We start from the raw sequence: 21,925 nt of genomic DNA, 5'->3' as shown, positions 1-21,925 counted from the left end.
TTAGGTTCACTAGACTATATGCGTCATTTAAAAAAATTTCAATGAACATTCGATCAGTCCGGCCCTCGGCTTGTAGCTAAATTTTTTATTTGGCCCTCCGTCCATTTGACTTTGACACCCCTGTATTAAACATTTCATGAATGTTAATCATTTTGCTTGAAATAATATTCAAGATTTACAACAAGTTGATAAAAGCAATTCCAGTATCCTTTAAATCTTTACTTAAAGAAGATTTGTGTCACTCCGTAATTTCCCTTGGTCTGAGTTAACTACATATAAAATATAAACAAAGGTCACTGAGTTTTACAGGTGGCTTACAAAACTATTCATATACTTTGAACATTTCCATATTTTGTCACATTACAACCACAAATATTGGAATTTAATCTTAAAGACCAACACAATTATCAAGTGGAAAGAATATCATACATGATTTAAAATATTTTTTACAAATAAAAAACTGCATGTGATCTCTTTAGCAGTAATGTTAAAGTTATTTATTTTTTCAGCCTTGGTAAACCTTGGTTATCTTATATTTCATTCTGTTTCAAATGTTTCACCTGCAGATATTATCTTTCCCTCTGATTCCTGGTGGAAAAATGGATGAACACGTCATCAGAAACTTTGGACAAACAGCTAAATGAGAGCCGACTCCTTTAAACTGTTGAACAATTTAACCAATAGACTCCAACTGTAAGTTTTGAAAACAATCCTTTATTCTGAACTTGTCATGGCACAAAGAAATTTCACTTTATAATTTGTCATGTTGATACATTTCCACTAAGGTGTAAAGTTATTATCTTTGGTTTCCATGGAAAGAATATGAATACAAGCAGAAGACTGGAAATTAATCTCATTATCATATTTGACATATTTGTCTCTATAGAAATGTAGTAACTGAAAAACTCATTTAATTAAAATCCTCACAGAAATATTAATTGTGGATAATTTTTAAAATATTAGCCAACTGTAGTAAATAAAAGATTATTTTCTGTTTCTGTCTTTACCAGGTTCGCTCTCTACCGCCATCCTGTGGTCAAAGCCTGAAGATACACACTAAAATCCTTCAGACTAGTTTAATGATGAATGAGATTAATGATAAAACTGAGCGAATATTAATTAACTGAAGGAAAGACGCTGCTGTTCAGGAAATAACACAGTAGAAGAACCTTCTCAGTGGAAATTTAAAGCCATTTTCATTGACTGGGAAAGAAAATCTACAACAACAAGACGTTTCATTGGAGGAAAAAACAAGATGGAGTCAAGATGAAGATATGAACATGAACAGAGGATCTTTGTAGAGGAAGGAAGGAACCAGGAAGTTGAGATCTAGTTTAGAGGAAAGAGTTTTCTGACTGAGGGCAACATTTAGACGGAGAAACATTTCTATGAAGTTCTGCAGGAAGAACTGAGAAAATCCTTCAAAGCAGATCTGAAAGTCTCTGAAGTGTTTCCAATGCTACCAAAGGTAAAGCTGCAGCAGATGAAACTTTATCTTTATTAAGATTTAGATTTGACCTTCAGAAAGACAGAAATAAAACTATTTGATTTAAAATCATGAAGAAAATCTTCATTCTCTGATTGAATAAACCATCACTGACTCATTGACCTGTTTGCAGATAAAATGAGCTTCATGACGCAAATATCTGCAAAAAACATCTAAGATAAAAACGTCCAGAAACTGAAGCAAATGCAGCCTGGAAACTGTTAATATTAATAATATTAATTAATATTTCTGGTACCAGGATGAAAATGAATCAGAGAGAAAAAAGATCAACTTTCCAGTTGAATCCAGTTCAGATCAAAACTCCATGAAGCCTCTAAATGGAGCCCAGTTTGAATTGGATCTTTATTGATCCAAAGAGACAAACAATATCAGACACTAAATGACAACATGAGAAAATAAACAGGAGGGAAACCTTGGAGGTCAGAGGTCATCATCATGATCCAGTCAGAGTCTCTTTAGACTCAAACTGCTGCAGCTTCAACCTCTGAGGATCAGCAGGACACAGAGACCATTTTCTACTTTACTGGGATCCAAACCTGCAGAGAGAAGAAGGAAGGAGAGAGCAGATCAGTGAGTGTTTCCAGCCTCTCTCCAGCAGCAGTCAGTGACGCAGCACATCCACTAGATGGTTTCCAGGCTGCAGTCAGACTGATCTCAGAGCTGTGACCAAGATGAACCTGATCAGTTGTTTCCTGTTGAACTGAGAGAACAAACAGATCTGAGATCAGATCTGCTGCTGCCACAGTTTGATGGATGAGGACCACTGTCTCTAGACATGTTGGACGGCTGGACGCTGGAGTCCAGCTGGACTTCCTGGAGACATGGACACAGCAACAACACTCATCTTCACACCAACACAAACGCAGGAACACAGCAAGCTGCTGCTCCTCTGATTGGCTGATTGCTGTCTCTGTGTCCAATCAGGAAGCCTGAACCATTCTCCTCCCACTGAGAAGCTGCAGCTTTACTGGGAACACTGGATCTTTACTTTGATGCTAACTGGGTTTAGTTCAATATGCTGACAGCAGCTGGACTCACTACAAACATTTACTTACTCTAAAGTCTTTACAAGATCCTTCAGCTGCTCAACATCTGAATCCTTCAGGTTGTTCAATCTCAGGTCCAGTTCTGTCAGACGGGTCGGGTTGAACTTCAGAGTTGAGGCCAAATAATCACAGCAGATCTTTGACAACCAGCATCTCCTCAATCTGAATAAAGAATAAAAGATGTGAGCTGAAGCCAACAGGATGCAGGTTAACCAGTCCAACAGAACCAGTTAAAGATTCTCATCAATATTAATGCCAACAAGCTGCTGCTTCAATAAAGACCTGCTGACTTCAGAACCAGAACCAGAACCAGAACCTGGTACTGGGTCATGTTGTGTTGGAGGATTTTAGTCAGTAAAATCATTCCAGGTTCTGATCAAAGTGTTGAAGCATCAATCATTGATTATTGATTTGTTCCTGTCAGATTCCAGGAATTCACTTTTCTAGACTGGGTTGAATGACCTTTGACCTGCTTCACATGAGGGGTATTTCTACACACTGGGGGTCCGAATGCTGTCCTGTTCTGACCTCAGATCAGCAGGTCCAACTCAGTTACACAGAGGGACTAAATTAAACTCTGGATCCAAGTCCAGGAACAAACTCAGAAAATATTTATTAGAACAGAAGAAATTAATTTGATTTATGATCAATTATATATAATTATTCACAGAAATATCAATAATTATAGAATTAAAATACCTCAATGTCTCCAGTCTGCAGCCTTCAGTCTGTAGAAAACCACAGAGCTCCTTCACTCCAGAACCTTCCAGGTTGGTGCAGCTCAGGGTCAGTTCTGTCAGATGGGTCGGGTTGGACTTCAGAGCTGAGAACAGAGAAGTCCAGCTGGTCTCTGACAAACAGCAGTTCATCAATCTGAATAAAGAATAAAAGATGTGAGCTGAAGCCAACAGGATGCAGGTTAAAACTGAAATATGAACAAATAAATAATAAAAATGTAGAAAATTAATTTCCCTGAATGTAAAAGAAACATGATGAACTGATTCTAACATCTGATCCAGTCAAACTGGTTTAAAGAGTCCAAACCAGCAGAACCAGAACATTTGATCAATAAAGAAACTCAAAGTTTTCTATCAGCCTGGATGAGTTGAGCTATTTCTGCTGGTTCCTGATCATCAGCTGGAGACCCGACTTGGTAACTGGATCAGAACCACTCAGTTTATTCATTAATGGCCTTGGGTTCTTATTAAAGCTGCTGAAAGCCAATGGAGGCCATTATTTCCTAAGGAGACGTGACCTGATGAAGCATCATCACAGAGACGAGGCTCCAACCGACTGACAGCTGTCAGACTGAAGAGGACGGTTCCTCTCTGACCCGGCCCAACAGAACCACAGCTTCAGGACAAAGCTGAGGAACCTGCTGCTGCTGCAAACCTCACTTTCATTCATTTCATCTAGATTTGCTTTTCTACAATCAGTCATTTCTTAGATTTGGTCATTAATGATGATTTGAACTTGTCAGTGTTTGTGGCTCGACTCTGGAGGAACAACATTTCATTCTGGATGTAAAGATGAGAATCAGAAATGAGAAATAAAACAATCTGAATCTTTACCAAACCAAACTGAAACATCTCCATCATTAATTTACATCATTTGAATTATTTTACTCATTTTATTCATCAGTAAAAAACATTTTAAAGTAAAAAACTGAAAAACAAAGTTCAATAATCTCAAAGTCTGAAATAAGAAAATAATTTATTTATAAGGTAAAATGTTTTAGAGATTTTATTCTGACATTTAAACAGATTGTTTTAAAAGAAAATATATTAAATTAACTTATTAATTAACCTAATGATTGAAGAATCAGTGAATGATTTTATTGTATAAATAGAGAAAACAAACCTCAGAATCTTCACTTTACTGACTGAACTCTCCAGGATCTCAACCAGAGGCTTCATAGCAGATTCTCCACCTTCATTTATGAAGATCTGATTTATTTCCAGTTCAGTCAGATCTGGGTTGGACTTCAGAGCCGAGGCCAAAACTTCACATTCAGCCTTTCGGAGCGAACAGCCACCAAGTCTGTGATTAGAGAAGAAATAAATTCAGTTCTAATGAAATCAATCTGGATCATAAACAGACTAAAATATGATAACAGTGATGTCATCATCTGATCAACATCTGATCTTCAATTTACTGAGTTTGACCCCACAGAGAATCTGTGCAGGTCCTGGTTAAAGTCCAGGTTCTGGTTCTGGTTCTGGTCCAGGCTTCATGTCCTCAGACCTTCAGCTGCAGTCAGATGTTGAAGATCTTCTATCATCTGTGAAGGAAAGTTCAGTTTTCTCTGCAGCATCTGATGGAGCTGCAGCATCAGAGCCTCAAAGGAGCTGAAGCAGCTGATGAAGAGGCTGACTGAGCTGATGAAGGAAACTACTGGAGATGATGGAGAGGAGGAGGAACTGCTCACAGCTCGGACTTGGACTAGACCGTTTGGCTCCTTGAGATCTTCCACCAAGCAGGAAGTGAGTTAGAAATGAAGTGAGCAGAGCAGGAAGTCCAGCCTGCTGTGGACCTCTGGCATCTCTGGGTTTGTTTAGCCAATATCTGCTGCAGCATCTAGAATCATCATCATCATTAATAATAGTAGTATATTCTATAGAACCATAGTTCCCAGCAGCAGGTTATTAAATGCTGCCACAGAGGAAACTGGGAGCAGACCAGTATCATGATGCTCCCAGTTCTGACTCCATTCATCTGCTGGATTTGATGCTTTAACAAAGTAGAAAGTGGACAGTCGTCAACCTGCTGCAGCTAAAAGCTTCAGATTGTTCTGGTCGTCCTGCAGAGCAGCAGCAGAACCGGGCCTGCTGCTCCTTCAGGTCTGAACCTCTCAGACTGTTGATCTGAGAGGAACTGGGACAAACTGGTTGGAAGAGGGAACCATGTCTCTGCAGTGGTCTGTCCATTGTCTCAGAGGAACAAAGGTTTGGATGTCAGAATAAATTGTTGCTAAACTCCTAAAGAGCTGAAGACCAAAACAGAGTGTTTGGGTCCAGCAGCATTTTTCATGCTGAAGCAGTGAAAGTTCTCCAGTAACTAGAAGAGGCTGGGATGTCTAAAGAGTTGAAGCTCATGTCTCTCCAGGTCTTCATGGCTAACAGCTTCAACAAAAGCTGCAGATGAAGAGTTGATGAGGAAAATGGTTCCAGCTCTGGAAGCAGAGTTCTCAGAGCTTTGGGAGGATCTGACAGAAACTAGGACTTTTTCTGCAACAAGACAACAATCACCACATTTTGCTCTCATTTACAAACTCAGAGGAAACTAGTGGGAGGAGGAAGAGGTGAGGATGATGACGGAATGAAGAAGATCAACACTCTTCACAAAGTTTCTAATTAATGCAAAGGTTTATTTTAATGCTCCTACTTTTCATTAAACCTAAACAATTATTTTATAAAAACAGTCAAAGATCCTAAAAGGTGAATTATGGAGTGAAGAGAAGTTTAAAGTTTAAAATGTTTCTGTGGCTGATTGGATCTTAGAGAAAATAGATTTTCTAGAGTTCTGAAAGTTTTTATTCATTTATACATGAAAATGGGAAAGAGGACAAATATTTTTAAAATGATCAAAATGTCTAAAACCAGAAGCTGCAGCTGTCCTGGATGAGCTGAATGTTTAGATGTTTGAATGTCTGAAATAGTCCAGAGGATGAAGGAAGAAGTTAAAGACCAAAAACATCCAGAAACAACTTGAAGAAGAAGAAGAAACAGGAGGACAATAGAGCTGAATCAGCATTCACACAATGAAAACATCTGGACTCACCGAGCCTTTCTGCAGTTCCTCACAGCTGGAACCAGTCTCAGTCGTCCAAAATCTGATGTGTTGTACTTCTCCAGGTCCAACTCATCCAGAACCTCTGACATCTGCAGCATGAAGGCCAGAGCTGAACAGTCAGTCTCTGAGAGCTTCTTCTCTGAATCCAGCAGCCGTTGGATCTCCTGATAAAATGAGACGTCGTTCATCTCCACCAGACAGTAGAAGATGTTGATTCTTCTGTTAGGAGAGATATAGTCAGTGTTCATCATATCTTGGAAAGGAGAGATTCTATCAGTGTTCATCTCCTTCAGGTTGGTGATGATTCTCTGGATGGTTTCTGGACTGTCCTCTGTCTGACCCAGCAGATCTTCTAAGAGTCTCTGGTTGGACTCCACAGTGAGACCATGAAGGAAGCGGACAAACAGGTCCAGGTGGCCATTTTTACTGCGGAGGGATTTCTCCATGACTTTCTCCATGAACTCATCTAGAGATGTTTCTCTGTATTTTTCTCTCAGAAACGTCTTGATCACCTCTGACTTCCTGCTGGTGAAACAGTGGAGCATGTAGACTGCAGCCAGAAACTCCTGGATGCTCAGATGAACAAAGGAGTAGACGGAGATGTTGCGCGTCCCTCTCTCTCTTTTAAACATTTCAGTGAACACTCCTGAGGACAATGCAGCATCTTTGATGTTGATGCCGCACTGTTTGAGCTCTTTGTCATAGAAGATCAGGTTTCCCTTCAGCAGCTGCTCAAAAGCCAGTTTTCCTAGAGACTCAATCAGCTTTATGTTCTCTGGATCTTCTTCAGCTTTTCCAAAATACTTTTCCTCCTTGATTTTGAGTTGAACTAGCAGGAACTCTATGTACATCTCAGTCAGGGTCTTGGGCAGCTCTCCTCCCTCTCTGGTCTTCATCACATTCTCCAGAACTTTAGCAGTGATCCAGCAGAAAACTGGGATGTGACACATGATGTGGAGAGTTTTTGATTTCTGGATGTGGGAGATGATCCTGCTGGCCTTCTCTTCATCATCGCTGAATCTCTTCCTGAAGTACTCCTCCTTCTGGGGGTCAGTGAACCCTCTGACCTCTGTTGCCATGCCGACACACTCAGCAGGGATCTGATTGGCTGCTGCAGGTCGTGTGGTTATCCAGAGGAGAGCAGAGGGAAGCAGTTTCCTCCTGATGAGGTTTGTCACCAGAACATCCACTGAGCTGGACTCTGTAACATCAGTCAGGATCGGATTGTTCTTGAAGTCCAGACCAAGTCGACTTTCATCCAGACCATCAAAGATGAACAGAACCTGGAACGTTTCAAAGCTGCTGATTTCTTTGGTTTTAGGAAAGAATTCATGAATCAGTCCTAATAAGCTGAACTTTTCTTCTTTCAACATATTCAGCTCTCTGAAAGTGAATGGAAATATGAAATCAATCTTCTGGTTGGTTTTGCCTTCAGCCCAGTCCAGAGTGAACTTCTGTGTTAACAGTGTTTTCCCAATGCCAGCCACTCCCATGGTCATCACTGTTCTGATTGGTTCATCTCTTCCAGGTGGGACTTTAAAGATGTTTTCTCTTCTGATTGTTTCTTGTTTCCTGGATGCTGTTTCAATGTGTCTGACCTCATGTTCCTGGTTGACCTCTCTAGTTAACCCCTCTGTGATGTGGAGCTCTGGGTAGATCTGGTTCAGAACGGTTTGATTTCCAGGTTCAGCGACGCCTTCAGAGAGACTCTGGAACTTCTTCTTCAGAGACGCTTTAAGGTCAGGCTGATACTGACCAACAATATCTGAAAAAAGAAAGAAAAGCAATCAAAATAAAAACAATTTGCAATATTCTAACAAGTAACTGGACTAATAAAGTGGCCAGTTTGGTTCTTCTACATAAACTTCTATGAAGGAAACATAATTCAATAATTAGAGAAAACTCAATGAAAGTTATTCCAACATCAGTCTCAGGGCCGGCCCAAGGCGTAAGCAAACGAAGCAGCCGCTTAGGGCCCCAGGGCCACCAAGGGGCCCCCTCAGTGGGGCTGATTTTTTTATAACGATTCCTATGTCATCACAATAACAAAAACACACAATTTCAATATGAAGTGATTTCTTTTGACAGTATATTTGATAATCTATGTAGAAATTATTTTATGGACAAAAAGAAAAAAAAGCTCTTTGGGGCCCCCTGGAGCCTGGTGTTTGTCAACCACCAAAACCTTCAGGATGCAGCCCCATTGAGTGAACTGGAAACTCAGTCCCTGTCTGACTATGAAGTACATGATGCTTTGACCAAAGAGCAGGATGATTTTTGTGTTCAGCTAACAGTTATTTTGCAATCTGAGAACGTGTAGACGGAATATTAAAAGTCTGGCCAACTCCTTAATGTCACTTTCTATTGAAACATAGAAACCCTTAGTTGCATAGTGATTGTTAGTAAAACATAGCTGAGTTTAAGTAATGTTACCTTGTATGTCACTTCTGACCCGTTACTGTTTTGAGAAGTTCAGCAGGGAGTTTGTAGCTGAGGCCGTTTTATTTCCAGGGTTTCCCCCAGAAATCTTGCTCAGCCTGGCGGTCTGGGCGCCGAGGCGGTTTTTGTATTAAAAGATGTTAAATTGACAGGAAATGTACAAATATTACTTAATAATTATATGTTACAGGAAAACATCACCAGTGAAATGCTATTTAAAAACACAGCTATTGAATCTTAAAAACAATAAATGAAAAAAATTGTATTAAAATGAATATCAATTATTTGCACTCCTGTTAAATCCAAATTAAGTCCATAAGACCCCCCAGGCCTTCAGGGGCCCATAAATGGTAACATTTTAACATTTTAACACAGAGAAATGTAACATTTGTTTATTGAGATTATCGATGCTGCTTAATTTGATTTAATTGTTTCCACATACATAAATTATTTAACATTCAAATGTAAGATTTTAAGGAGCTGGCAAGTTTACTTTGTAAAAGTTAAACAAACAGTCTTCATAGTTAGATTGTTTGGTTACCATAGCAACAATCTGATGCGTTTTTAACATGCGCCACAAAAACTGTTTTGGTTTCTAAATTTATGGAACGAGTATTTCAGATCTCTGCACAGCCGTGGGAAATAACTCTGACTAAGTAAACAAACCATTTGATAAGGTTTGATGGATCATGTAACAGGAAAAATAATATAATAAAATAAAACCAGCGTGATGTGTGGCTATGAGGCGAAGCTCCTTTACTGATGTTGCACAAGTTTTAGTAAAGTAGCTGCAGCAGCCCAACAGAAGCTGCTGGTCAGATGTGTGCTAATGCTATGTCTCCCTCAGTAATGTTTATAACATTAAAATACTTTTAACTGTTTTTGTGTTGCATAAAAATATAATGTCAACTATTACTAAGTTGATTTAAAGAGTTTGTGTTTGGTTAGAGTGAAACATTGTTGCTTTTATGAAGTTTGTCTGAGATTTTCCCTCCAAAATGTTTTTCTAGGACAGTGTACAGGATCTGCCTACGTTCTGCCCGCTGGCTGAATGTGTCCCCCTGCTGGAGATTATAGGTATGTGCTAAAAACACACTGTTACCTGTTGTGGTTTTATATTTATTTTATTTCAGGACTGCATTTTAGAATATGCCTCTTATGCATCTTTTTACAATTTGAGTGATATTAATACTGTCTTAATATTAAATATACTCATTGTATTATTATCTTTGTTTATCTGGTGTTTAGTGAAATTTCTTTATTATATATTCATTTGGTTCATTATGCTGGGAATTATTTTGCATTTATTGATTACAGTGATATGATTTAACATTTTTCCTATTTGTTGCTGTTGACCTACAGTATATTCCCAGTAACAGACTGGTTTATAACTATGGCCATATAGATGGTTGAAGTGGAAGCTGATACATGAAACTTCATGGTGTGTGAAAAGGTCAAAGGTTATGAGTTGTTTCCATCATGAGGTGAGAGTCCCAGAGTTCTGCTGGGCTTCTGAAGGCGTCTCAGAGTCTGGAGGTCCGTATTCAGCAGAGATCCTCTCTATGGAGGCCGGAGACGATGCTGTGCTGCAGCTTGCAGAGATCTTGGTAAAGTGCAGCTTGATGAGCTGAACCTGCAGTAACCTCACTAAGACAATCAGCTGTTTGAGGTGAAACTGAACGTTGACAGCTGGTGATAACAGACTGATGGTTCCCTTCATCTGCAGCTGATCCACAACAGCGACTGATGCAGGAGGAAAACATGCAATGATGTTGATGAATGTTGTGATAAACCCTGCATTGCTTCCTCTTAATATGCATATTGCATTCATTGACATTGGGACTATAACAGAAGAGATAATTTTACATTTAGAGTTCTTGCCATGTTGGAAAATGTTTAATGCACTTAGCTTCCCCTAAACCAGTGCTTCTCAATTCCAGTCCTCAGTCCTGATGTTTTAGTGTCTTTATTTCAGAACAGCTGATCCAAATGATTACATGAAATCTTCTGCAGTCATCAAGTCCTGCAGAAGCCTGTTAATCACCACAGATTCAATCCAGGTGTGTGGCAGAAGGGGAACAACCTAAAACATGCAGGGCTGGAGGGCCTGAGGACCAGAATGAGAACCACTGCCCTAAACTAATGTTTCTTCAGTAAAGTTTGTCTGTGTTGCAGTTTTCGTTATTCATGCTCTTATTTTGAAGTGGCTAACGAATGTTAAAGCAGTTCTGTTTCCTGTCTAGATATTTCGGGTTCTGAGCCTGCAGAATCAAGCGGAGGCCAATGCCAGGCTGATCAGCTTCTCCTAGCAGATCAGGGAACCCTGTTGTTTTCCCATTCATGTTTCCTTTTCCCTCATTTTTCTTCTTCTCTGAAACTCATATTGCAGCCTGAAATTTATTACAACTTTTATTTGTTATTTGGGTTCAGTACCCACACCACTCAGGGTTTCCCCCAGTGTATCATGGGCCTGGCAGCCCACCATGCTTTACATGCCCAGCTGCCAGGCTAGGCTTTGTGCATTTTTGTTTCTATTAAAAAGAACAAAAATATTTTTGTTTAATATATATATTCTTTAATAAACCTGACTGCAAGTGTCTCTTCTGTGGTGAGCATTTTACTGGCAGGGCAGAATTATTCCTGAAAGAAAGATGCGTTTATAGTTTTTAATAGTAGATGAATTGAACAAGGAGCCACCAATCAGGCCGCTGGAGAAACTGCTTCACAAGGTGTCGCGGTTTGATCTCTGAACTTTACAGGTGGCTCATATAGGCTGACCTATATGGACATTTATATCAACCACCTGTGAGGATGAGAATCCGTGTTTCTTTATGAACTTATCAAGGAAGAAGTCAAGTTTAAATCCATGGCTTTTGCTCTGTTCACGCAGCTCAATGTGAACCGTAAATGTTCACAGTGAGCTGCTCTGTGTTCACAGGTACATTTAGATCAGGGGTCACCAACCTGTTAGAGACTGGGAGCTACTTCACGGTTCCAGAGCAACACAAAGAGCTACTTGTTTGATACAGACATAAATTTTCATGGCTCAGCCTTTATAACAATAGTATATATATGTATATATATGATTACATGCTGTCTGATCATATTAATGTTAGGGACTACTGACAATAGTTACCAGTAATAATTTATCATGGCAGATATGGTTAATTGCTATTATGTGATCAGAAGTTCTTAGTTCAGAGTTTTAAGTTTGATTCCCTTTTGGAGATTTTCTGTGTGATTCTAAATTTCCCACAAAGTCACAGAGTTTGAATTGTTGCAGCAGCAGCTGCAGCTGAACAGCTGGACGTACTGGGAGATTTTCCTTTAAATAAAAAAAAGAAAAGAAAATTATTGTATTTTTTTATAATTCAACCCTCTTTACTATTAACAAAATTGTAGAGAGAAGAAAAAGATCTTTTGTGCCAAAACATCTTGTATGTAGCAAACAGTGTGAGTCTGTGGGGGTCAAAGGGCAGCCAAAGCCTAAATCTGATTGGTCAGTTTGCTTTTTCTGTGAGCTAAAAATGATGAGTGGAGTTTGAACCTCGTGGTTCTAAGATCCTGAGCTTTTTACAGTGTGCAGTTCTGGCGGGTCGCCGGTTTATTAGCTTTTTTTGTGGTTTCGCAAACTTAAAAGCTGACGGGTCACCAGCTGGCTGACACCAGCAGATGTCAAAAAGAAATGTCTGACAGATCAGAAGGTACAAAACTATCACTGCACCTGACCTGCAGGAGCACAACCACCTCTCCAACGCATCATGTGGCGTCGCACAAAAGCAGCACAAACCTAAACCACTAAAGCAGCGCAGCCTTTTTTTTTTTTTTTACACAAACGATGCTAAATAATAAAGACATGGAGCGAAGCCTATAAACCCGTGAGATCCACGGAAAGAGGAGGATGTTGGTTCCCAGGTTCAGGTGGAGTCAGACGTCCAAAGGAGGAGAAGGTGAAGCAACAATGTTTGCTTAATTTTTTCTCTTGTGGGGAACGTTTCCACTAGATTAAATTGTTTAACTCGCAGTCTTAGCGCGACGCTCAGGAAGAACAGCAGATGTCAGCTAACAGGTGACCCATCAGCTCTCCAGTTCTGGAAACATCAAAGAAGCTCAGAAACCGATGACCCACCAGAACCACAACCGGGATCCAAACCGCTCTTAGAACTATGGGAGGTTCAAACTCCTGCCATTCATTTTTAGTTTACAGAAAAAGCTCCAAGCCACCAAATAAAAAAACTGACCAATCAGATTTAAGCTTTGGCGTGCCCTTTGACCCCCACAGACTCAGACGTGCGCTACGTACAAGATGTTTTGACACATAAGATCTTTTTTTCCTCCACAATTTTGTTAATTGTAAAGAGAGTTTGATAATAAAACTTTCAGAAATTATTCTTTTCTTTTTTTAGTTCAAGGAAAATCTTAAGGTATACAGAGCTGCTGCAGCCGTCCAGCTGCAGGCGCTGCTGCCCTCCGATAAAATCCTGCAGGCGTCTGCGCAGTTCTGAACTTTAACCGTAGAAAAGAGTTTTATGCATAAAGCAATTTATTTTAAATATTTTTTTATAATTTACTTTAAAAACATCTATATATAAACAAATGTTATTAATTCAATGTAAATACATTAAATTAAATAATTTCTTTGGCAGTGCTCCCTAATGACAATGGTTATTTTTAGAACTTGCTCCGTGGGCGGCAGGGTCCCCTCGGGCGGCAGGGTCCCCTCGGGCGGCAGGGTCCCCTCGGGCGACAGGGTCCCCTCGGGCGGCAGGGTCCCCTCGGGCGACAGGGTCCCCTCGGGCGACAGGGTCCCCTCAGGCGACAGGGTCCCCTCGGGCCCCGTGTTGGTGACCCCTGATTTAGAGGTTTGCGTTGAGCATGTGGTGAGAATGTGCAGCCTGTGTGTTTGCGTCTCAACATGCTGACTCTGTGTTTCTGCTCTGGTAAAGTCTGAGTTCCCGGTTAGCCGGTGCGTTATGACCAGCCCATTTATCGGTGCTGATTACCTTAATTTTGGGAGATCGGTAATCAGCCGATTTTTACATGTGAAGCCAATTTTATCCACCGATGTTATCAACCTCAGCAAAGTCTAAACATCAACCACTGTGCTTTTCTTTTCTCCTGTGAGAGGTTTGACTGACAAATCAGCCAACCAGGTCATATCTGCACTTTTACAGTTAACAATAATCACCCATTGTTACCAATTTAGCAACTTTCTTCATAATATAGAGCAACATTTCAGAAAAAAAATGGTATCTGCCAAAATGGAAATCAGGCAACCAAAACAGTCTCTGTGGTGCTTAATAAAAACTCAATAGACACGAAATGGAAGAGCTACTAAAGCCACATAAATTAAATCTCCTGTTTGTCCCTCTACATCCAGCAGCAGAGATGCCTGTGCAGCGGGTCTAGCTCATCACGCAGGGCCGGTCCAAGGCTTTATGAGGCCTTGAGCAGAATCTGACTTAGGGGCCCCTCTTGCTGCAAATAACATCAGCACCACTAACAACATTTCACCATGAATTTAGTGAAATCTGGGAGAGAGGGCCTAGTTTGGTTAACTGAGCAGTCAAAGGTAGTTGTAGTTTACTAAGATGCATTAATGAACATCTGAAACCCAAAGATTAATCTGAGAGCATCAGATTGTTGCTATAGTAACAAAACAATGTAACTATGAAGATTGTTCTTTGCATTTTTACAAAGTAAACTTGGCAGCTCCTTAAAATCTTAAATGTTACACAAGGAGGAGAGATGCTGATTCCTCTCCAGGTAACGTTCCAGGCGAGAGGCGGGGTCACCTGGACAGGTCAACAGTCTGTCACAGGGCAACTCAGAGACAGACAGGACACACAACCATGCAGACACACACACACACCTAGGGAGAATATAGAGAGACCAATTAACCTGACAGTCATGTTTTTGGACTGTGGGAGGAAGCCGGAGAACCCGGAGAGAACCCACCATGCACAGGGAGAACATGCAAACTGTGCAGAAAGACCCTGGGCCCAGAATCGAACCCAGGACCTTCTTGCTGCAAGGCAACAGTGCTACCAACTGCACCACTGTCCAGCCCTTTACAAAACTCAACAAATGGCAATTTGTTGTTTTTTGGAAAACTTTTTCCAACATGTCGACATCAAAATATTCAGTCAGACCAAAAACAGCTGATGTCGTCCAGGAGGAGCAGAGATTCCTGCCAGAGGGCGATTCTGCCAAGTCTCTGGATCCTCTGAGATCCTGGACAACCACAACACCATCTATCCAAACCTCTTCCACCTTCTTTACAACCTCTTTGCTCTCTAGCGCCATCTGGGCCGTGTGAGCCGCTGTTTTCTGCAGCTGGAGAATTTTATCAAAAAAGTGAAACAGACTCAATTTCAAAACATTGGAAAAACTTTTTTTAAAATAAAAATAAAATCCAGTCCACATGCTTCCTCATTCACAACATGTTTGCTGCTACCAGGCTGCAGGAACTTCAGTTCTGATGGTTCTGACCCGTCTGGTGGTTCTGAACAGTAACTGGTGTCTCTAGCAGGGGACACTGTCCTAGTCAAAGTCTCCAGCTGCTTCTTCAGGACTCTGGTCCCTGATTGTCCTGAACCTCCTGATCTGGTTCCTCCTCTTCCTCACTCATTACATCACATTGACCTTTGACCTTCTAATCAGCCAATAATCACTACTGATCACCACCAATCATCTGATTGGAAATATCCAACATTTATACCACTGACCTTTGACCTGGAGATGAACCCGTTTCATCATCAGGGTGACTCCTTTCCTGACTCTGCAGGTGTAGATCCCGCTGTCTGCCACTGAGGGACGTTCCAGAGTCAGACTGAGGTCTTTAGTCTTCAGTGGTTCTTTACCCATCCTGGTTCTGCTGGTCAGGTTCTGTTCTTCAGGATAATCAGAACCTTTCAGATACACATGGACCACCTTGTTGTCTCCGTCCCTCCACTCCACTATAGAGCCTCCAGGTAGGCAGACGCTGGTTCTGCAGGGCAGCAGGACAGACTTCACCCATGGATCCACCTTCACCTGTGGAGCTGAGAGACGACAGAGAACAAGATGAGAGACAGACGGACAGACGATGAGAGAGAAGTGGAGCAGATGATGAGCAGAGAGCTGATATTGTCTGAGTTCCTCCTGGACCAGTTTGGACCCATCAGGTCAGAGACCATGAAGGTGTTTCTGGTGAAAATGTTTCCTTGTAACTGAGACGTTCAAGTCAGAGAGAAAAATCCGTCAGCAGTGTTTCATCCTCAAGGCAGTTTGGGGATGAAACTGTTCTGAAGGCAGAACTGAATTGTAGTTTCTAGCTTCACCACTAGGGGGAGCAGCCACTTTGTGAGTAATGTTTTGTTCAGATGTGAAATAATGTTCAGGAATCAGTGCAGATCTGTTGAAGTTGTGTTTGTAGGTAGTTTATGGTATTTATGACCATCAGACTGGTAAGATACAGTCTATTAGTGTTTAAGAAGAAAAATGTTTGTATTTTATTACTTTAGACCAAAGTGGGTCCTGGAGGGCCGACATCCTGCAGGTTCTAGTCTCTCCTGGTGGTAGAAACAACCTTTTCAGCAGGTCAATGTTCTTCTAACGAGCCTCATTGGATCCAGGTTTGTTAAACCAGGGAGAGACTAAAACATGCAGGTTTCGGCCCTCAGGGGCCCACTGTGGCCCCCACTGCTTTAGACATTTTCTGTTTGCTCATTTTGCCCAGAAGAAGCTGAGTTTTACTTTAAATGGTGAATTCTGTTATGTTTAGTTTTTCTCTTTTACTTTATTTAATTTATTAGTAACTAATAAAACATCCAAACTCCGCCCACTTCCACAGTCCTTCACTGAGAGGAAGAGACTTTAAATCCTGCTGCTAGTTTATAAATCACTGAACGGATTAAAGATCTGCAGCTGCTGGATCAACCTGCTGGTTCTGGTTCTGCTCTACATCCAGAACCAGAACCAGTCATGGAGAAGCAGCATTCAGCTTCTATGCACCATAAATCTGGAACAAACTTCCAGAAAACTGAAATACAGCTGAAACACTGAGTTCCTTTAAATCTAACAGACTGTAGAGACAGCAGCTGCTGGTTCTGGTTCTGTTCATGATGTTTCTAACTACACTGCATTTGATCTGAACATGAATGAACAGAAAGATCTGAACTGATGACAAGATGAACCGTTGACCTCTGACCCCCAGAACAGGTCACATGATGTCTCGCAGCATTCTGGGTCAGAAACATTCAGACTCACCTGGCAGGAAATAATCTTTAAAATGATATAAAACGCCTGCAGAGACGATGAGAACCAGAACCAGCAGAACCAGCAGAGCTGTGGCCCAGGATGGAAAGGGTTCTGTGGAAAAACAGAGAAAGATTGACCTCACTCTGACCTTTGACCTTCATCAGCAGCTCTGACCTGATGCTCTGACCTTTCTTTACATATTTCAGAACCACAGTGTGTCTCAGGACGTCCTGGTCTCTGTAGACGGTGCAGACGTAGCGTCCATCGTCTCCGTCTCTGGGATTCCTCAGGGTCAGGCTGACGTCTCCGGTCATCAGGAAGTCTTTGTTCATCTCTGTTCGGCGGCTGCAAAAACTGTCCAGGTTTCTTTGGTTGCTGCTGTGAACCATCAAAAATCCTGGTTCTGACCGGGTCCACTCCACTGATGTGTCCTCAGGAAGGTGGGATGATGTTCTGCAGGGCAGGACAACAGAATCTGACCCTTCAGTGACCTCGACCTCCTGCTGATCAACTGAGAGGAAATAAAATGATCAGAAACAGTTTGGATCATTTTCTGGTTTGATGTCATCATTCAGTTTCTGTCTGCAGGGAGAAAAATCATTTCTTTAATGATCAACATAAAATCAGAAACTTGAATCCATCAGTGGTTCATGTGACAGTTATTGATGCATCAGAGGGTTTGATCTATACATAGCAGATCTACAAAACCTGTTAGTTCTGTGGAGGCTGAAGATGAGAAACAAATATTAATTATTCCTGGAGATTCATCCTGTAAATGTTCAGTTTATCCAGCTGGTCAAAGATCATCAGAACATAAATAATAGTGTAAAAAGTGAAAAAGGTCATGATAAATCATGTTTTATAATCTTAATAAATATAAAGTCTTTTAATAAGTCATAAAATGATGCTGAATATTGATCTAATTCATTTCATATTTTATTTTTATTGATATTAACATGAATGTGTTTGAATGAAGCTGCTGTCATTAAAGAGCCATTAACTGCTTTACTGTTAAAGACTAAAATAGTGACTGAGGTCAGTTATGGAGACTGAAAGAAACATGAAATATTAATGAAAGCATTTCCATTTTGTTATGAATTAACAGCAGGTTTATAGGAAATAAATCTGTTTCCATAGTAACTCAGAATATAGAAATTATTGCATTAATAATAATTTCATTATAGAAATAATCCATTCATCCATTCCTTGGTTATTCTGAGTTATTCTGGGAATGGTCTCCATGGTTACAGACACTATGAACAATTATTAATTTTCTCATTTTAATAAATTCATTCATAGCATAGAACTTTAAAATAGGGTGTGCTGCGTGTTTATCTGACCTTTGACCTTCAGATGAATCTGTTTCAGGTTCAGTTCTTCTCTTCCATCAGAGATGCTGCAGGTGTAGTTTCCTCCATCAGACTGCTGAGGTTTCCTCAGAGTCAGGCTGAAGTTTCTAGTATCCAGAGCGTCAGGATTCATGGAGGTCCGGTTTCTGAAACGCTGGTTCTGGTTCTTAAGATCGTCACCGTTTTCTCTCCGTAGGTGGACGGAGTTAGGACTGAGATCACTGCGAGTCCAGATGAGGAACGGATCTCCAGGTAGTTTACCAGAGTAAACGCAGGGCAGCAGGACAGACTCCGCCCCCTCATTAACCTCCACCACTCCACCCAGAGCATGCTGGGAAACTGAGGACACAAGATGAGGGTTTAGTGTGTAGAAATACTGATCAGTTATTCACTAGTGATGAAAGATTTCAGTCTGTCTGCTAAACAGCTCAGTGATACTGAACTCTGATTGGGCAGCAATGATCTCTGTTCATGTAATATGTAACTCACATTAAGCAATAAGTCATAAAACTGATAAAAGTGCATTAAAATAACTGTTAAAATTTAAAAACTGAAAGATTGAAACAGATGAAACTCAAAACGAGTTGGTAGCTTCTTTGTGGTTATTTGCAGAAATCCTGCTGTCAGTTTTCAGGTTGTTTTATCTCATGAACTGATTTGATAATAAAGATTTTTGTTTTAGTATCTTGGTGATTGTTGGGGCAGATTCTGTTTCTGTGACTTCCTGAAAAACTAAAATTCTTCTATCTTTATTTTTCTGGGATTTCTGGTCCTGATTCTTTATAGTTACAGAATTTAAACCTTCCAGTAACTTTCAGTCAGTTTCTGCTGTGAAACTGAAGCGTCTTTGTTGATCAAACAACAATTTGGAAACTTCTGTATATTCTACATATTTTTATTACTTCAATAGAACCTCATTGTGAGCGATCATCTCAAAAGGAGCTTTTACACAATTACAGTCTTAACCCAGATATCTAAAAATGTAATTCTAGTCATAAATACATTAAGATATTTGTTAAAGGATCCAGGATTAGTTCAACATGTTGCAATAAATATGTTGCAGTTTTCCTGTTGACTAAAGAATTGCTGTTTGTGATACAAAAACTCATCATCACATCCTGAATATCATCCATAGATCAGGTTTGGTTTTTATAAAACCAGTAAACCAGAGAAGAACCGGACCCACCAGAACCTGATTCTCCAGTAATGGTCAGACCAGCATCATGCATCAGCAGCAGAACATTATGACCACCAACCTGTGAGACCCAGGTGAATTCAGGAGAAATAAACTACAAACTACAACCACCCAGGCGGCCATCTTGGATTCAAATGAACATTTATGTAGATAAACTGAAGACAGGAAGGAAAAGCAGAACCAGAACCAGAATCTTCAACATCTGCAGACATTCATCACTGGTTTCTGAGGTTAATGTTTCTGGGAGCTAATGTCCAGATTACTGGTCTGATTGGGTCTCAGTGGTTCTGATGCTGACAGAACTACAACCTGATAGAAAACATCAGAACCAGATCAGCTGCTGAACCCAAACCAGAGAAATTAGATCCAGACAGGAAACAACAAAGTGGAGCCACTGGTTGGATGGAAGAGACCAGAGTCCAACAATAAACCAGTGAGATCTACTGGGAGAACTGGTGAGAGACGAGTCGCTGGAACCAGAACCTGAGGTTCTGATCCAGAACCAACAACCAGCTGAGGTCACCAGGGGTCAGTTAGAGAGAAGAACAAACCAGAACCAAGAAGCTCTGAGGCTGATCAGCAGCTTGCAGAGAGACTGGAGAGGATGAGGAGCAGAGAGAGGAAGGTGATCTTACCGAGCAGGAGGATCATCATCATCATCAGCAGCATCATCATCATCCTCTCAGAACCACAGAGAGGCTTCCATCAGATCACCTCTGACACCAGATCAGCGTTTCTACTGGAACCAGCAGAGACACACAGGAGGAAACTCCACTGCTGATTGTTCAGACTAAAGGAGAAAATGAAGGCTGGAAACATCAGGTAGAGAAACAATTCACTGATTAAAACATAGAAAACAAAACAGGTTTACTAGTAAGAGTTTGTAAACAGTGATGGAAATTATCACTGCGATTCAACCAATAAATTCACAGATATTTGTTATTTCCTAAAACATTTAAAAACCAGAAACACTCAGAAACAGAGCGACGGTCAGAGAGGAGGAAAGATTCATTCAGGGAGTTAAATATCTGAGATCTCCAGGACTAATCTGACATTTTTATTAGTTTTTTTAAAATTAGGTTTTCCTTCTAAAGTCAAAGTGTAAAAAAAAAAAAAAAGACAGCTGATCCAAAATGGCCGACTTCCTGCTGGGTGTGTCAATCGGTTCTGATGGTTTGATGTTTTAACTCAGTTACATAGATTTAAATAACAGCAGTGGGTGGGGCGGATGTTTTTACATACTCTAGGGGGCGCTGTGTTGTTATTTCACCATAATCACTTATTATTGATCAATAACTGATTGAAATGTGATCAGCTGTCCTCTGTCACCACAGACTGATTCAATCTGGATTTTCTACTGATAAAAGCCCAGAGAAATCCTCTCTGATCAATAAATTATTGACTTCATATTGAAATATTTTCCATCCACCAACCAGGAACCCAGATATCTCAGCCGGGCCACAAACACTCAGAACCTACTGGTACCAGTTTGACTCCACTATGAAACTGGGAGCAAACTCAGCTTGTTGTCTGGGTTATATATCCCAACTTCCTTTACAACCGGTTACCCGTTATTATCCTCCGCTACATTGTGCTAACTAACTAGCATCACAGCATGTTGGCTACTTCCGCTAGCCGCCCTTAGCTCCGAAACACGACAAAACTCTTCCAATATTTTTCACACATTGACGCATTTCCCTAAACATTCCTCGAACAGCACCAAATAAAAAAAAAGAACTTTGTTAAAATAAACTTGAAGGTTATTCTCACCTGATAAACAGCATGTAAATGAGCGTAGTTTCTGTTTCTCCAATTTCTCAGTTTATGAGAAACGGAAGAGAAACAGGCAGCTCAGAGTCTCCATGCGCCACCCACTGGTGAGACACCGTTACTACACCCATCGTCATTAACCCCTGTTAAATAAAATAACTACTAATCATAAACATTTAAAGAAATTCATTCTCCTTTTTTCCTATTGTGGGAACACACCAGTGGGCATCACACTACTTTAGCAGGTTTCCTCCTATTTTACATCCAAATATTTACACAACAATGAAACTTCTCACTTTCTCTGCATCAATGATAATTAATAAGTGGAATTATTGGTTTTAAACTAATGAAAACTATTTATCATATTTATGAGCTCGAAATGAAAAAACTGTCAGATTTCTGAATTTTAAAGCTCCAAATCAGGTGGAAAAAGCGTTAAATTTCCCAGGTGTTAAGGAGCCGTTGGTCTCCAATCAGAGTAAAACTTGGTTCTGATCTGCAGGATTCTTCAGAACCGATCCGGTTGGCGGGTCGTTAGCGGGCAGGAAGCGGCTGCATCTGCAGGGAGTCGTAGGTGTCTCTGGTG

General features: G+C 40.6%; 1 protein-coding gene across 1 annotated transcript; it reads right to left on the bottom strand.

Annotated features, from left to right (window-relative positions):
* Nucleotides 1-1,969: 1,969 nt before the first annotated feature.
* Nucleotides 1,970-21,438, bottom strand: LOC116715632 (NACHT, LRR and PYD domains-containing protein 3-like). The gene is made up of 12 exons (XM_032556164.1): nt 21,340-21,438; nt 20,205-20,378; nt 18,366-18,713; nt 17,213-17,536; nt 17,035-17,136; nt 15,513-15,827; nt 6,334-8,110; nt 4,414-4,593; nt 3,253-3,426; nt 2,559-2,715; nt 2,343-2,346; nt 1,970-2,043 (listed from the first exon to the last, which is right to left on the bottom strand). The coding sequence occupies exons 2-10, from the start codon at nt 20,245-20,247 to the stop codon at nt 2,559-2,561; spliced, it is 3,420 nt and encodes a 1,139-aa protein (XP_032412055.1). The 5' UTR covers nt 20,248-20,378; nt 21,340-21,438; the 3' UTR covers nt 1,970-2,043; nt 2,343-2,346.
* Nucleotides 21,439-21,925: the final 487 nt, after the last annotated feature.

Source organism: Xiphophorus hellerii, chromosome 24, assembly GCF_003331165.1.
Source record: "Xiphophorus hellerii strain 12219 chromosome 24, Xiphophorus_hellerii-4.1, whole genome shotgun sequence".
NCBI lineage: Eukaryota > Metazoa > Chordata > Actinopteri > Cyprinodontiformes > Poeciliidae > Xiphophorus > Xiphophorus hellerii.
Note: the sequence above shows the minus strand (reverse complement) of the source record. Positions and strands in the feature narration are given on the sequence as shown.